General features: G+C 57.4%; 3 protein-coding genes across 4 annotated transcripts in view; 1 reads left to right on the top strand and 2 right to left on the bottom strand.

Moving 5' to 3' along the window:
- Window positions 1-2464, top strand: part of LOC142907070 (valine--tRNA ligase, mitochondrial-like) — a 62697-nt gene extending 60233 nt beyond the window's left edge. Inside the window, exon 20 of the mRNA XM_076056054.1 lies at window positions 1272-2464. Within this exon, the coding sequence (XP_075912169.1) occupies window positions 1272-1355 (84 nt within the window). The 3' untranslated portion in view covers window positions 1356-2464. The remainder of the gene's footprint in view (window positions 1-1271) is intronic.
- The window catches only part of LOC116958207 (calmodulin-regulated spectrin-associated protein 1), a 296794-nt gene that overhangs the window by 165625 nt on the left and 114413 nt on the right, over window positions 1-16756 (bottom strand). The window lies entirely within an intron of this gene.
- LOC142907035 (nephrin-like) overlaps window positions 2638-16756 on the bottom strand; it is a 99025-nt gene continuing 84906 nt past the window's right edge. The window contains exons 32-36 of the mRNA XM_076055964.1: window positions 10277-10295; window positions 9555-9663; window positions 4424-4514; window positions 3906-4018; window positions 2638-2935 (exon numbers count right to left, since the gene is read on the bottom strand). Of these exons, the coding sequence (XP_075912079.1) occupies window positions 2822-2935; window positions 3906-4018; window positions 4424-4514; window positions 9555-9663; window positions 10277-10295 (446 nt within the window). The 3' untranslated portion in view covers window positions 2638-2821. The remainder of the gene's footprint in view (window positions 2936-3905; window positions 4019-4423; window positions 4515-9554; window positions 9664-10276; window positions 10296-16756) is intronic.

Below are 16756 nucleotides of genomic sequence, written 5' to 3' on the forward strand. Positions count from 1 at the left end.
ACCCGATACTGCACGCACACTTCACCTACACTACACTATACACTACACAGAAGCTGCACGATACACGACACCCTACACTGCACACAGGCTAAACCTTACACTACACTCCACACTACACTATACACTACACAGACGCTGCACCCTACACTATACACGACACCCTACACTGCACACACACTAAACCTTACACTACACTCCACACTACACTATACACTACACACAAGCTACACCCTACACTGCACACGACACACTACACTGCACACATACTAAACTACTCTCTACACTAAACTACACTCTTCTATATACTACACTATACACACGACGCTATACACTACACTACTATACACTACGTTATACACTCCACACTACACTATACACTACACACACTACACTACACTCTACACAACACTATGCTATACACTACACTATACACTCTACACTACACTCTACACCGCACCCATCAGCCACCGACTTGAGCGGTGGTGGATCCTGGATGGGTAGTGGTGGTGGTGGTGGATCCGGGGTGGATGGTGGTGGTGAATCCTGGCTGGGTGGTGGTGGTGAATCCTGGCTGGTGGTGGTGGTGAATCCTGGCTGGTGGTGGTGGTGAATCCTGGCTGGTGGTGTTGGTGAATCCTGGCTGGTGGTGGTGAATCCTGGCTGGTGGTGGTGGTGGTGAATCCTGGCTGGTGGTGGTGGTGGATCCGGGGTGGATGGTGGTGGTGAATCCTGGCTGGGTGGTGGTGGTGAATCCTGGCTGGTGGTGGTGGTGAATCCTGGCTGGTGGTGGTGGTGAATCCTGGCTGGTGGTGTTGGTGAATCCTGGCTGGTGGTGGTGGTGCATCCTGGCTGGTGGTGGTGGTGCATCCTGGCTGGCTGGTGGTGGTGAATCCTGGCTGGTGGTGGTGGTGAATCCTGGCTGGTGGTGGTGGATCCTGGATGGGTGGTGGTGGTGGATCCGGGGTGGGTGGTGGTGAGTCTGGCTGGTGGTGGTGAATCCTGGCTGGTGGTGGTGGTGAATCCTGGCTGGTGGTGGTGGTGGATCCGGGGTGGGTGGTGGTGGTGGTGAATCCTGGCTGGTGGTGGTGGTGGTGAATCCTGGCTGGTGGTGGTGAATCCTGGCTGGTGGTGGTGAATCCTGGCTGGTGATGGTGGTGGTGGTGAATCCTGGCTGGTGGTGGTGGTGAATCCTGGCTGGCTGGCTGGTGGTGAATCCTGGCTGGCTGGTGGTGGTATTGGTGGTGCTGACCGTGCCGTCGATTGCCTCGCAGATGGAGGCTCTGGAGAAGGAGGTGTCCGGGCTGGACAGGATGCTGGAGCGTCTCCGTGACGCGACCACACCACCAGGGGCCTGATGCCCGCAACGAGACGGAAGGGGGCGAACCGCCTCCCCCCTCCTCCCTCCTCCCCCCCCATCGTAGCCTCTAGCAGAATGACTCTGTGGGTTTTTTCGGTCAAGTCACCTAGGCAGAAACAATAGTAGATCATCACGGACGTCTCGATGGCCGCGCAAGCGATCGTCTGAAGACGGGTTTGCTTTTCGTGCGGCGATCTAAACGTCGTGATTCTAGCTTCGCAACTTCCCCGAAAGAATCAATGTGTATGCATTCGTGCAGACTGTAGGGGCAAGTGCCGTTAGCGAGCAGCATCTATGAAGGCTACCGGCACTGTGGCACACGGCTAGGGGGCGGGGGGGGGTGGCCAGCAACACCACGCCCCCGGCCGCCTTTGTCTCCCCCAGTGGCGATGTTTACTGCACGGCGCAACAGGGTAACTCATTTGAGGCCGAGGCGACCTAGGGGAGGCCCCCGGGGGACCGGTTCAGGTAGTCGTCACTGACGGTGTTGGCCGTGGAGCGGGAATCGAACTCGGGCCGCCGGGTTCGTGACGCAGCGTAGCGCTGACCGATGCTACACCGCCGCTCCCCCGTACACACATACACGTGACACACACACTGACACACACGTGACACACACACTGACACACGTGACACACACACACTGTGACACACACACACACACGTGACACACACGTGACACACACACACTGTGACACACACACACACACTGTGACACACACACACACACTGTGACACACACACACGTGACACACACACACGTGACACACACACACGTGACACACACACACGTGACACACACACACGTGACACACACACACGTGACACACACACACGTGACACACTGTGACACACACACGTGACACACACACGTGACACACTCACGTGACACACTGTGACACACACACGTGACACACACACGTGACACACACACGTGACACACTGTGACACACACACACGTACGTACGTCCGTCCTCCTGGGAAAGGGCTTGGCGTGCGTACGTCATCGGAACAGGGAGGGTTTCACTTGCACGTACTTACGTCATCGGAACGGGGGTAGGGGGTAGTGTGAGGTCACTTGTACGTACGTCATCGGGGGGGGTGTCACATGTACGTCATCGGAACGGGGGGGGGGTGGGGGTGTCACATACATCTACGTCATGGGAATGGGGGGAGAGGTGTCACACATGCACCTACGTCATCAGAAGGGGGGGGTGTCACACGTACGTCATCGGAAGGGGTTAAACTCTGGGAATGTGAGCAGGCCGAACGGGCAGGCGTTGGGTCGTGCAGCAGCAGCGGCAACCACTACCGACTTTATTTTTTGTTGCAAAAAAAATTGACAATGAAATCAAATCTGTGAGCGTTATTATTGCTGCCGTGAGTCAGCGGTGGGGGGGGTGCGGGTGGGGTAGTGGAGGGGGGGGGGTAGTGGGGGGCGAGAGAGGTGGGGGCTAGCGGGGGCTACACGAGGTCTCCACGCATCTCAAAGGGCAGCGTTCGGTCCTCGGAGACTCCAACAGCCTCCTCCGTCTCCTCGTCGTCAAAGTCCAACGGCTCCTCCTCAATGGGCTCCACCTGGAGACACGGAGGGACACGTGAGACCCGGAGACACGCAGGAGACGCACAGGAGACATGAGGACACACGGAGGACACAAAGACACGCGCCGGTGGTGGAGACACGGGAGGGACACGCGGGAGACACGCGTGTTGGCGCGGGAGACCGAAAGACGTGGACACGGGAGACACGTGAGAGACACGTGGGAGACACGCGGGAGACACGCGTGTTGGCGCGGGAGACACGCGAGAGACACACGAGAGACACGTGGGAGACACACGGGAGACACGTGGGAGACACGCGGGAGACACGCATGTTGGCGTGGGAGACACGCGAGAGACACGCGGGAGACACACGAGAGACACGGGAGAGACACGTGAGAGACACACGGGAGACACGTGGGAGACACACGGGACACACGTGAGAGAGACACGTGAGAGACACACGGGAGACACACGGGAGACACGCGGGGGACACGTGAGAGACACGTGAGAGACACACGGGAGACACGCGTGGGAGACACACGCGGGAGACACACGCGGGAGACACGCGGGAGACACGCGGGGGACACGCGGGAGACACACGAGAGACACACGGGAGACACACGGGAGACACGTGAGAGACACGTGAGAGACACACGGGAGACACACGGGAGACACGTGAGAGACACGTGGGAGACACACGGGAGACACACGTGGGAGACACGTGAGAGACACGCGAGAGACACGCGGGAGACACGTGGGAGACACGCGGAGGACACGCGGGAGACGGGAGACACGCGGGAGACACGTGGGGGACACGCGGGAGACACACGGGAGACACACGGGAGACACGTGAGAGACACACGTGAGACACACGTGAGAGACACGCGGGAGACACACGTGGGAGACACACGTGAGAGACACGTGAGACACGTGAGAGACACGCTCCGTCCGCACGGCGAGGGTGGTTGGGGGTGGTTCCACGCCGGGACCGCACCGAGCGTCTCACCGGGAGTCCGGCACGGCGCGGTGCTCGGCCGTAGAGCGGCCGGGCCGTGTCGGAGGGGGTGGACGCCTCCTCGTACAGGGGCTGCTCGGCCCAGCGCTCCACCGTCGTACCACCTGTGACGCACCACAGAGACAAACACAAAGGTGTCTGCGTGTCTACGCGCGTGCGTGTGTCTGTGTGTCTGCGTGTGAGTGCGTGTGTGTCTGCGTGTGAGTGCGTGCGTGTCTGCGTGTCTACGCGCGTGCGTGTGTCTGTGTGTCTGCGTGTGAGTGCGTGTGTGTCTGCGTGTCTGCGTGTGGCTGCGTGTCTGCGTGCGTGCGTGTGTGTCTGCGTGTCTGCGTGCTTCTGCGTGCGTGTGTGTGTGTGTGTCTGCGTGTGTGTGTGTCTGCGTGTGTGTCTGCGTGTGTGTCTGCGTGTGTGTGTCTGCGTGTGTGTGTGTCTGCGTGTGCGTGTGTGTCTGCGTGCATGCATGTGTGTCTGCGTGTGTGTGCGTGTGTGCGTGCTGTGTGCTGTCTCACTGTAGTAGCTGTCAGTGCGAGACAGCGTCTCCTGGGTGGTTTGGGTGGAGGACCGCCCGCCCGTGATGTCGCTGTACAGCTCGCTACCCCCCTGCAGACACAGACACACACACAGGCAGACACACACACAGGCAGACACACACACAGGCAGACACACACAGACACACACAGGCAGACACACACAGGCACACAGACAGGCAGACACACACAGGCACACAGACAGGCAGACACACACAGGCACACAGACAGGCAGACACACACAGGCACACAGACAGGCAGACACACACAGGCACACAGACAGGCAGACACACACAGGCACACAGACAGGCAGACACACACAGGCACACAGACAGGCAGACACACACAGGCACACAGACAGGCAGACACACACAGGCACACAGACAGGCAGACACACACAGGCACACAGACAGGCAGACACACACAGGCACACAGACAGGCAGACACACACAGGCACACAGACAGGCAGACACACACAGGCACACAGACAGGCAGACACACACAGGCACACAGACAGGCAAACACACACAGGCACACAGACAGGCAGACACACACAGGCACACAGACAGGCAGACACAGGCACACAGACAGGCAGACACACACAGGCACACAGACAGGCAGACACACACAGGCACACAGACAGACAGGCACACACAGACACACAGACAGGCACACAGACACACACACACAGACACACAGACAGGCAGACACACACAGGCACACAGACAGGCACACACAGACACACAGACACACAGACAGGCACACACAGACACACAGACAGGCACACAGACACACACACACAGACACACAGACAGGCACACACAGACACACAGACACACACACACAGACACACACAAAGACAGAGACACAGACAGAGACACAGACAGACAGACACACACACACACACAGACACACACACAGACACACAGACAGACACACACAGACACACACAGACACAGACACACACACACACACACAGACACACACAGACACACACAGACACACACAGACACACACAGACACACACACAGATGCTTGCGGTAGTCCATCGACTTCCATTACTTCTCGCGGGTTCTCCGACGGCCCCACGGCTCCCAGCGGGATGCACTCCGGCCCCACCGCCGTTGGGGCCGGCGGTGGGTCCGGCCCCAACGGCGGTGGGGCCGGTGGTGGGGCCGGCGTGCATCCCGCGACCTTGCCCCCCCCACCCCCCCGTTTGATTTAGAGTGGTGGTGCGTGACTGTGGCTGTGGTGCGTGACTGGCTGTAGTGCGTGACTGTGGCTGTAGTGCGTGACTGTGGCTGTAGTGCGTGGCTGTAGTGCGTGGCTGTGGCTGTAGTGCGTGGCTGTGGCTGTAGTGCATGGCTGTAGTGCGTGACTGGCTGTAGTGCGTCGCTGTGGCTGTAGTGCGTGGCTGTAGTGCGTGACTGTGGCTGTAGTGCGTGACTGTGGCTGTAGTGCGTGGCTGTGGCTGTAGTGCGTGGCTGTGGCTGTAGTGCGTGACTGTGGCTGTAGTTCTTGGCTGTGGCTGTAGTGCGTGACTGTGGCGGCGGTGCGTGGCTGTGGCTGTAGTGCATGGCTGTAGTGCGTGGCTGTGGCTGTAGTGCGTGGCTGTGGCTGTGGTGCGTGGCTGTGGCTGTAGTGCGTGACTGTGGCGGCGGTGCATGGCTGTGGCTGTAGTGCGTGGCTGGCTGTAGTGCGTCGCTGTAGTGCGTGGCTGTAGTGCATGGCTGTAGTGCGTGGCTGCGGCTGTAGTGCGTGGCTGTGGCTGTAGTGCGTGGCTGTGGCTGTAGTGCGTGGCTGTAGTGCGTGACTGGCTGTAGTGCGTCGCTGTGGCTGTAGTGCGTGGCTGTAGTGCGTGGCTGTAGTGCGTGGCTGTGGCTGTAGTGCATGGCTGTAGTGCTTGGCTGTGGCTGTAGTGCGTGGCTGTGGCTGTAGTGCGTGACTGTGGCTGTAGTGCATGGCTGTAGTGCGTGACTGTGGCTGTAGTTCTTGGCTGTGGCTGTAGTGCGAGGCTTTGGCTGTATTGCGTGACTGTGGCGGCAGTGCGTGGCTGTGGCTGTAGTGCATGGCTGTAGTGCGTGGCTGTGGCTGTGGCTGTGGTGCGTGACTGTGGCTGTAGTGCGTGACTGTGGCTGCAGTGCGTGACTGACTGCAGAGCGTGACTGTGGCTGCAGTGCGTGACTGTGGCTGCAGTGCGTGGCTGTGGCTGTAGTGCATGGCTGTAGTGCGTGACTGGCTGTAGTGCGTCGCTGTGGCTGTAGTGCGTGGCTGTAGTGCATGGCTGTAGTGCGTGACTGTGGCTGTAGTGCATGGCTGTAGTGCGTGGCTGTGGCTGTAGTGCGTGGCTGTGGCTGTAGTGCGTGGCTGTAGTGCATGGCTGTAGTGCGTGACTGTGGCTGTAGTTCTTGGCTGTGGCTGTAGTGCGAGGCTTTGGCTGTATTGCGTGACTGTGGCGGCGGTGCGTGGCTGTGGCTGTAGTGCATGGCTGTGGTGCGTGACTGTGGCTGTGGTGCGTGACTGTGGCTGTGGTGCGTGACTGTGGCTGTGGTGCGTGACTGTGGCTGTGGTGCGTGACTGTGGCTGTAGTGCGTGACTGTGGCGGCGGTGCGTGGCTGTGGCTGTAGTGCATGGCTGTAGTGCGTGACTGTGGCTGTAGTGCGTGGCTGTGGCTGTAGTGCGTGGCTGTGGCTGTAGTGCGTGGCTGTGGCTGTAGTGCGTCGCTGTCGCTGTAGTGCGTGGCTGTGGCTGTAGTGCGTGGCTGTGGCTGTAGTGCGTGGCTGTGGCTGTAGTGCGTGACTGTGGCGGCGGTGCGTGGCTGTGGCTGTAGTGCGTGGCTGTAGTGCGTGGCTGTGGCTGTAGTGCGTGGCTGTGGCTGTAGTGCGTGACTGTGGCTGTAGTGCATGGCTGTAGTGCGTGACTGTGGCTGTAGTTCTTGGCTGTGGCTGTAGTGCGAGGCTTTGGCTGTATTGCGTGACTGTGGCGGCGGTGCGTGGCTGTGGCTGTAGTGCATGGCTGTAGTGCGTGGCTATGGCTGTGGTGCGTGGCTGTGGCTGTGGTGCGTGACTGTGGCTGTGGTGCGTGACTGTGGCTGTGGTGCGTGACTGTGGCTGTGGTGCGTGACTGTGGCTGCGGTGCGTGGCTGTGGCTGCAGTGCGTGACTGTGGCGGCGGTGCGTGGCTGTGGCTGTAGTGCATGGCTGTAGTGCGTGACTGTGGCTGTAGTGCGGGACTGTGGCTGTAGTGCGTGGCTGTGGCTGTAGTGCGTGACTGTGACTGCAGTGCGTGACTGTGGCTGCAGTGCGTGGCTGTGGCTGCAGTGCGTGGCTGTGGCTGCAGTGCGTGGCTGTGGCTGCAGTGCGTGGCTGTGGCTGTAGTGCGTGACTGTGGCTGTAGTGCGTGACTGTGGCTGTAGTGAGTGGCTGTGGCTGTGGTGCGTGGCTATGGCTGTGGTGCGTGACTGTGGCTGTAGTGAGTGGCTGTGGCTGTAGTGCGTGACTGTGACTGCAGTGCGTGACTGTGACTCCAGTGCGTGACTGTGGCTGCAGTGCGTGGCTGTGGCTGTAGTGCGTGGCTGTGGCTGTTGTGCGTGACTGTGGCTGTGGTGCGTGGCTGTGGCTGTAGTGCGTGGCCGTGGCTGTAGTTCTTGACTGTGCCTGTAGTGCGTGACTGTGGCTGCAGTGCGTGACTGTGGCTGCAGTGCGTGACTGTGGCTGCAGTGCGTGACTGTGGGTGCAGTGCGTGACTGTGGGTGCAGTGCGTGACTGTGGCTGCGGTGCGTGGCTGTGGCTGCGGTGCGTGGCTGTGGCTGCGGTGCGTGACTGTGGCTGCGGTGCGTGACTGTGGCTGCGGTGCGTGACTGTGGCTGTGGTGCGTGACTGTGGCTGTGGTGCGTGACTGTGGCTGTGGTGCGTGACTGTGGCTGTAGTGCGTGGCTGTGGCTGTAGTGCGTGACTGGGGCTGTAGTGCGTGGCTGTGGCTGTAGTGCGTGGCTGTAGTGCGTGACTGTGGCGGCGGTGCGTGGCTGTGGCTGTAGTGCGTGACTGTGGCTGTAGTGCGTGACTGTTGTGCGTGACTGTGGCTGTAGTTCTTGGCTGTGGCTGTAGTGCGAGGCTTTGGCTGTATTGCGTGACTGTGGCAGCGGTGCGTGGCTGTGGCTGTGGCTGTAGTGCATGGCTGTAGTGCGTGGCTGTGGCTGTGGTGCGTGGCACGTGACTGTGGCTGTGGTGCGTGACTGTGGCTGTAGTGCGTGGCTGTGGCTGTAGTGCGTGACTGTGGCGGCGGTGCGTGGCTGTGGCTGTAGTGCATGGCTGTAGTGCTTGACTGTGGCTGTAGTGCGTGACTGTGGCTGTAGTGCGTGGTTGTGGCTGTAGTGCGTGGCTGTGGCTGTGGTGCGTGACTGTGGCTGTAGTGAGTGGCTGTGGCTGCAGTGCGTGACTGTGACTGCAGTGCGTGACTGTGGCTGCAGTGCGTGGCTGTGGCTGTAATGCGTGGCTGTGGCTGTTGTGCATGACTGTGGCTGTGGTGCGTGGCTGTGGCTGTAGTGAGTGGCTGTGGCTGTAGTTCTTGACTGTGCCTGTAGTGCGAGGCTTTTGCTGTATTGCGCGACTGTGGCGGCGGTGCGTGGCTGTGGCTGTAGTGCATGGCTGTAGTGCGTGGCTGTGGCTGTAGTGCGTGGCTGTGGCTGTAGTGCGTGGCTGTGGCTGTAGTGCGTGACTGTGGCTGCAGTGCCTGGCTGTGGCTGTAGTGCGTGACTGTGGCTGCAGTGCGTGACTGTGGCTGCAGTGCGTGACTGTGGGTGCAGTGCGTGACTGTGGCTGCAGTGCGTGGCTGTGGCTGTAGTGCGTGGCTGTAGTGAGTGGCTGTGGCTGTGGCGGCGGTGCGTGGCTGTGGCTGTAGTGCGTGGCTGTGGCTGTAGTGCGTGACTGGCTGTAGTGCATCGCTGTGGCTGTAGTGTGTGGCTGTAGTGCGTGACTGACTGTAGTGCGTGACTGTGGCTGTAGTGCATGGCTGTAGTGCGTGGCTGTGGCTGTAGTGCGATGCTGTAGTGCGTGGCTGTGGCTGTAGTGCGTGACTGTGGCTGTAGTGCGTGACTGTGGCGGCGGTGCCCCCACCGTGCCGTAGGCCTCGTAGCTGTGCTCCGAGCAGCTGTCGAGGAGCAGCGTCCTTCGGGCGGCCGGGTTGAGCGCCTCGTGGGGAGCGTAACGGTTCGGAGCCACGGCCCTGCGCAGTAGCAGCAGTGTCAGTAGTAGCAGATTCAATAGTAGTAGCAGTAGTAGCAGCAGTATCAGTAGTAGCAGTATTAGCAGTAGCAGTATTAGCAGTAGCAGTGTCAGTAGTAGCAGATTCAATAGTAGTAGCAGTAGTCGCAGCAGTATCAGTATTAGCAGTAGCAGAGTCAGTAGTAGCAGATTCAATAGTAGCAGTGACAGTAGTAGCAGCAGTAGCAGCAGCAGCATCACAGTAGCATTATCAGCAGTAGCAGCATCAGTAGCATTATCATCAGTAGCATTATCAGGAGTAGTAGCATTATCAGCAGTAGCATTATCAGCAGTAGCAGCATCAGTAGCATTATCAGCAGTAGCATTATCAGGAGTAGTAGCATTATCATCAGTAGCATTATCATCAGCAGTAGCAGCATCAGCAGTAGCATTATCAGCAGTAGCAGCATCAGTAGCATTATCAGCAGTAGCATTATCAGGAGTAGCATTATCAGCAGTATCAGACTCCAAATAAACAGCCTTCATAGCGTGCTGCTGCTTGCGACTCGTTAACTAACAGCACTTGCCCCCGTGTTAATGAAGGCTACACGGGGGATCTTTGTCGTTGTACTTACAAGTCTTGCAGATTCTTTCCTGGAACAACAGAGCAAGGCGGTGAGTGTGAGAGTGTGAGTGAGTAAGTGAGTGTGTGTGTTAGTGTGTGTAAGTATGTGCGAGTGTGTGAGTGTGTGAGCGTGTTCGAGCATTCCACGTGGCCACCCGTAGTGGCTTTTCGTTGTTTCTGGAGGAGCCCCGATGGTAGAGATTCAATCTCATGGCTCCGCCAATTGGGGTTTGGCCAGGACACGTCATAGACGCCTGTCCCCCCGGGGCCTCCGGCACAAGCTTATTAGTTAAATTTTTTATTCGTGGTTTCGTGGTAAAAAATGTTGAAGGTGGAGGGTTACCAGCCCCTCGCGCCCGTGCGGCACCGCGAGGAGGTAGGGGGTTGTTTTGCCAGACGAAAAAGAATGAAGGGGGCGTGGGAGCACGGCGGTGAGGTGTGGGAAGCTGTAAGCCCCAGGCTACTTTGGGCTCACCTTCCCATCAACCGGAGGCGAGGAGTGGTAGTCGTGGTTACTTATGCCCCCACCGAAGACGAACATCCGTGGAGGGATGCAGGCAAAGCCGATGAGTCAGATGCCTTCTATGGCCTCCTGTCACAGGTGCTGGCTAAAGTGGCACCTCGGGAAAAAGTCATCATGTTGGGTGACTTCAATGCCCGAGTTGGTCATGATGCTGGCACCTGGTCTGGAGTGATTGGAGGGCATGGCCCAGATCAGCTCAATAACAACGGTAGGAGGCTGCTAGATTTTTGTGCAGCCCATGGCCTTGTAATTACCAACACGTTGTTCCGGCATCGGCGCATCCACACAACATCATGGATGCAGGCCGGGTCCAAGCAAGAACATCTGCTGGACTACATAGTGACGGACCAGAGGATGCGAGCCCAGGTCCTTGACACCAGGAACTACCGTGGAGGTGATCTGTCCTCTGACCATCGACTAGTCATCTGTAAGAAGCGCCTGCCATTCTTCCACTCCGGTGGTGGGTGTACACCCAGGACCCCATTCCAACCTAAAGTGGCCTGGTCTCAGTTATCTGATGAAAGTTGCAAGCAAGAATTTTATCATTGCTTGCGGCTGGGGTTGGCATCGTCCCCCACTCCTCCTGATGTCGAGGGTAAATGGGTGAGGTTTAGGACTGTGGCTCATGCAGCTGGAATGGCTGCTTTGGGTACGCGGGTCAGACCTCCCCAGAGACCCTGGCTGACAGAGGTGTTCAGGATAGTTGAGAAAAAGCGACAGGCCCACTGTCATCGGCTACAGAATCCCACGTCGGAGAATGAGGAGGCTTACCGCAGCCTTCGCTCGGAGGTTCGGAGAGCCGTGAGGCGCTGCAAGGATGGGTGGTGGTCGCGGGTTGCTGAGGAGATGGAGTCTGCCTCAGTGGCCCACGATCACAAATCTCTATTTAACTCCATCAAAAAAGTAACCTGCAGCGCCACACCTATTACCATCATTAGGGTAAAAAACAGTGATCCAATCACCGACCCCCAGGAACAGGTTTGCAGATTTGCTGAGCATTTCTGTGAGGTCCTGGGGGAGGGAAAATCCCTCAGCCAGGAAAACATCATGGCACAAAGTGAGGATGACCCTGCTGAGACTGGGGTGCCTCAAATATTGGAAGAAGTCACCCCTTGTGAGTGGCTGGCTGAGGTGCCATCTGTTGAGGAAGTACTGAAGGTGATCCGGAGTCTGAGACCAGGAAAGGCAGCGGGCAGAGATGATCTCCCAAGCGAAATGCTGAGGGAGGGTGGCGTTGGTGCACAGACTGCCCTATATGACATCATAACAACAGTCTGGACCACTGGACGGGTTCCGCAGGATTGGAAGGATAACAACTACAGGGGCATCTCACTCCTCAGTGTGCCGGGAAAGGTCCTGGCAAGGATTATTCACCATCGCCTTGCCAGGCACGCTGAGGAGAGGCTTGCGGAGCCCCAATGCGGTTTCAGGAAAGGGCGGTCCTGCACAGATGCCATATTTTCTGTCCGTCTGCTACAGCAGAGGTGTAGGGAATTCCAACAAGACCTACATCTCTGCTTTATTGACCTGGTCAAGGCCTATGATACCATCAGTAGGCCTGGGCTCTGGGTCGTTCTCCGTGCTTTTGGAGTACCTGACCCTCTGCTCACGATCATTAAGGATCTTCATGATGGTGAGCGGGCCCGGGTAAAACTACGTGGCCGGGAGTCAGAGCCATTCCCTGTACACCTTGGGGTGCGACAGGGATGTCCTCTGGCTCCCACATTATTTAACATCTATTTTGACCACGTAGTTCGTGAAGCCTTCAATAGCTGTACCGGGGGAATCTCCATATGGTACAGATATAATGGGAGGCTGATCGATGCCCGGGTATGGTCAAGGGATGGCTCCCTATTGCTCAACCACGTTATGTATGCTGATGATTTGGTAATAGCTGCTCAGTCAGAGGAGGAGTTGGAGACGCTGCTGCTGAGACTGGAGCGTGCCACTAAGAGGTGGGGCCTTACCATCAGCCCCACCAAAACTAAGAACCTGCCTGGGTATTTTGTACCATCGGACACTCCACCCCCACAACTCCCAATCGGTGATGGGGCAGTTGTGGAGAGAGTGGAGAGTTTCCCATACCTGGGCAGTGTGCTTATGACTGGCTCCAGTTTAACAGCAGAGGTCTCACTCCGAATCAGTCGAGCGGCAATATCTTTTCATCGGTTGCGTAACGCTGTGGAAGCTACCTGGTCTGTCGCTCCGCACTAAGCTTCAGGTCTTCTCGGCCACGGTCATTCCCTCCCTTCTCTACGCATGCGAAACGTGGACCCCCCTAATGGAACATCTTCGCCGGTTAGAAACATTTAGGCTGGCCTGCCTACGATCCATCCTGGGTTTAACCAGACTGGATTGTGTGAGGAGCTCACAAATCCTTGAAAGATCTGGGTAAGGTCCCATCGGTGAGCTCCTCCAGCAGGCAAGGCTGCGATGGGTGGGTCATGTAGCCCGCATGCCCAGTCACCGCATGCCGAAACAGCTTTTGTTCGGCCGGATCGAGGGGGCTAAGTGGGCGCGGCACGGGCTAGAGAAGAGGTGGAGTGATGTGGTACAGGAGGACATGGAGCTGAGTGGACTTGCCGATGACCGGTACAAGCGGTGTCAAGATCGGCCTCTGTGGAGGAGGCTCGTGAAGGACGCTACTGGGCAGTTGGAGGTAGTCGCCCTCCAACAGCAACAGAGAGCGGAGGAGCGACGCTCCCAACAACGAGCGGAGCGCCGGGTGGCTGAAGCACAGCAAGTTGGCACAGTAGGGGGCACAGGTGGTGCATCAGCCAGTCATCTCAGTCAGTCGACCCGTGGCACCTGGGTCTGCCCCGTGACCTCCTGCCAGCGGGCGTTCGACACTTCACGTGGCCTCAGGGTGCACGTAGCCTGGCACAAGCGTCGTGGTGACATCACCGCCACTTAGTGGCGAATGGCGGTTGTTGTTGTGTGAGCGTGTTCGAGCATTCCACGTGGCCACCCGTAGTGGCTTTTCGTTGTTTCTGGAGGAGCCCCGATGGTAGAGATTCAATCTCATGGCTCCGCCAATTGGGGTTTGGCCAGGACACGTCATAGACGCCTGTCCCCCCGGGGCCTCCGGCACAAGCTTATTAGTTAAATTTTTTATTCGTGGTTCGTGGTAAAAATGTTGAAGGTGGAGGGGTTACCAGCCCCTCGCACCCGTCCGGCACCGCGAGGAGGTAGGGGGTTGTTTTGCCAGACGAAAAAGAATGAAGGGGGCGTGGGAGCACGGCGGTGAGGTGTGGGAAGCTGTAAGCCCCAGGCTACTTTGGGCTCGCCTTCCCATCAACCGGAGGCGAGGAGTGGTGGTCGTGGTTACTTATGCCCCCACCGAAGACGAACATCCGTGGAGGGATGCAGGCAAAGTCCATGAGTCAGATGCCTTCTATGACCTCCTGTCACAGGTGCTGGCTAAAGTGGCACCTCGGGATAAAGTCATCATGTTGGGTGACTTCAATGCCCGAGTTGGTCATGATGCTGGCACCTGGTCTGGAGTGATTGGAGGGCATGGCCCAGATCAGCTCAATAACAACGGTAGGAGGCTGCTAGATTTTTGTGCAGCCCATGGCCTTGTAATTACCAACACGCTGTTCCGGCATCGGCGCATCCACACAACATCATGGATGCAGGCCGGGTCCAAGCAAGAACATCTGCTGGACTACATAGTGACGGACCAGCGGATGCGAGCCCAGGACCTTGACACCAGGACCTACCGTGGAGCTGATCTGTCCTCTGACCATCGACTAGTCATCTGTAAGAAGCGCCTGCCATTCTTCCACTCCGGTGGTGGGTGTACACCCAGGACCCCATTCCAACCTAAAGTGGCCTGGTCTCAGTTATCTGATGAAAGTTGCAAGCGAGAATGTTATCATTGCTTGCGGCTGGGGTTGGCATCGTCCCCCACTCCTCCTGATGTCGAGGGTAAATGGGCGAGGTTTAAGACTGTGGCTCATGCAGCTGGAATGGCTGCTTTGGGTACGCGGGTCAGACCTCCCCAGAGACCCTGGCTGACAGAGGAGGTGTTCAGGATAGTTGAGAAAAAGCGACAGGCCCACTGTCATCGGCTACAGAATCCCACATCGGAGAATGAGGAGGCTTACCGCAGCATTCGCTCGGAGGTTCGGAGAGCCGTGAGGCGCTGCAAGGATGGGTGGTGGTCGGGGGTTGCTGAGGAGATGCAGTCTGCCTCAGTGGCCCGCGATCACAAATCTCTATTTAACTCCATCAAAAAAGTAACCTGCAGCGCCACACCTATTACCATCATTAGGGTAAAAAACAGTGATCCAATCTCCGACCCCCAGGAACAGGTTTGCAGATTTGCTGAGCATTTCTGTGAGGTCCTGGGGGAGGGGAAATCCCTCAGCCAGGAAAACATCGTGGCACAAAGTGGGGATGACCCTGCTGAGGCTGCGGTGCCTCAAATATTGGATGAAGTCACCCCCTGTGAGTGGCTGGCTGAGGTGCCATCTGTTGAGGAAGTACTGAAGGCGATCCGGAGTCTGAGACCAGAAAAGGCAGTGGGCTGAGATGATCTCCCAAGCGAAATGCTGAGGGAGGGTGGCGTTTGTGCACAGACTGCCCTATATGACATCATAACAACAGTCTGGACCACTGGACGGGTTCCACAGGATTGGAAGGATGCCCTGGTGGTCCCCCTCTTTAAGAAGGGGGGCCGCACAGACTGTAACAACTACAGGGGCATCTCACTCCTCAGTGTGCCGGGAAAGGTCCTGGCAAGGATTATTCAACATCGCCTTGCCAGGCACGCTGAGGAGAGGCTTGCGGAGCCCCAATGCGGTTTCAGGAAAGGGCGGTCCTGCACAGATTCCATATTTTCTCTCCGTCTGCTACAGCAGAGGTGTAGGGAATTCCGACAAGACCTACATCTCTGCTTTATTGACCTGGTCAAGGTCTATGATACCATCAGTAGGCCTGGGCTCTGGGTTGTTCTTCGTGCTTTTGGAGTCCCTGACCCTCTGCTCACGATCATTAAGGACCTTCATGATGGTGAGCGGGCCCGGGTAAAACTACGTGGCCGGGAGTCAGAGCCATTCCCTGTACACCTTGGGGTGCGACAGGGATGTCCTCTGGCTCCCACATTATTTAACATCTATTTTGACCACGTAGTTTGTGAAGCCTTCAATAGCTGTACCGGGGGTATCTCCATTTGGTACAGATATAATGGGAGGCTGATCGATGCCCGGGTGCGGTCAAGGGATGGCTCCCTATTGATTAACCACGTTATATATGCCGATGATTTGGTAATAGCTGCTTATTCAGAGGAGGAGTTGGAGACGCTGCTGCTGAGACTGGAGCGTGCCACTAAGAGATGGGGCCTTACCATAAGCCCCACCAAAACTAAGCGCCTGCCTGGGTATTTTGTACAATCGGACAAGGTGCACATGGCCTGGCACAAGCGTCGTGGTGATGTCACCGCCACTTAGTGGCGAATGGCGGTTGTTGTTGGTGTTGTGTGTGAGTGTGTGTGAGTGTGAGTGTGCGCGTGTGTCTGCGCGTGTGAGTGTGCGCGTGTGAGTGTGCGCGTGTGAGTGTGCGCGTGTGTCTGCGCGTGTGAGTGTGAGAGTGTGAGTGAGTGTGAGCTTGTGTGAGTGTGTGAGTGAGTGTGTGAGTGTGTGTGCTGTACTAGTAACGAATTGGCCACGTTCTGTTTACGTGACACAACCTTTACTACACTATATACTACACTATACACTACACTATACACTAGTGCTGTACTAGTATACTACACTATACACTAGTGCTGTACTAGTTTACTACACTATATACACCAGGGGTCGGGAACCTATGGCTCGCGAGCCAGATGTGGCTCTTTTGATGATTGCATATGGCTCGCAGATAAAACAAAATATTCTCACTTGTTTTAATCCATCCATCGATTTTTCACTGCGCATGTTCTGTTCAGGGCTGCAGGAGCAATTGTCCATTATTTTAATTGGA

The sequence above is a fragment of the Petromyzon marinus genome, chromosome 74, assembly GCF_048934315.1.
Source record: "Petromyzon marinus isolate PM22_M1 ecotype Great Lakes invasive population chromosome 74, UKy_Petmar_22M1.pri1.0, whole genome shotgun sequence".
NCBI classification, from domain to species: Eukaryota; Metazoa; Chordata; class Hyperoartia; order Petromyzontiformes; family Petromyzontidae; genus Petromyzon; species Petromyzon marinus.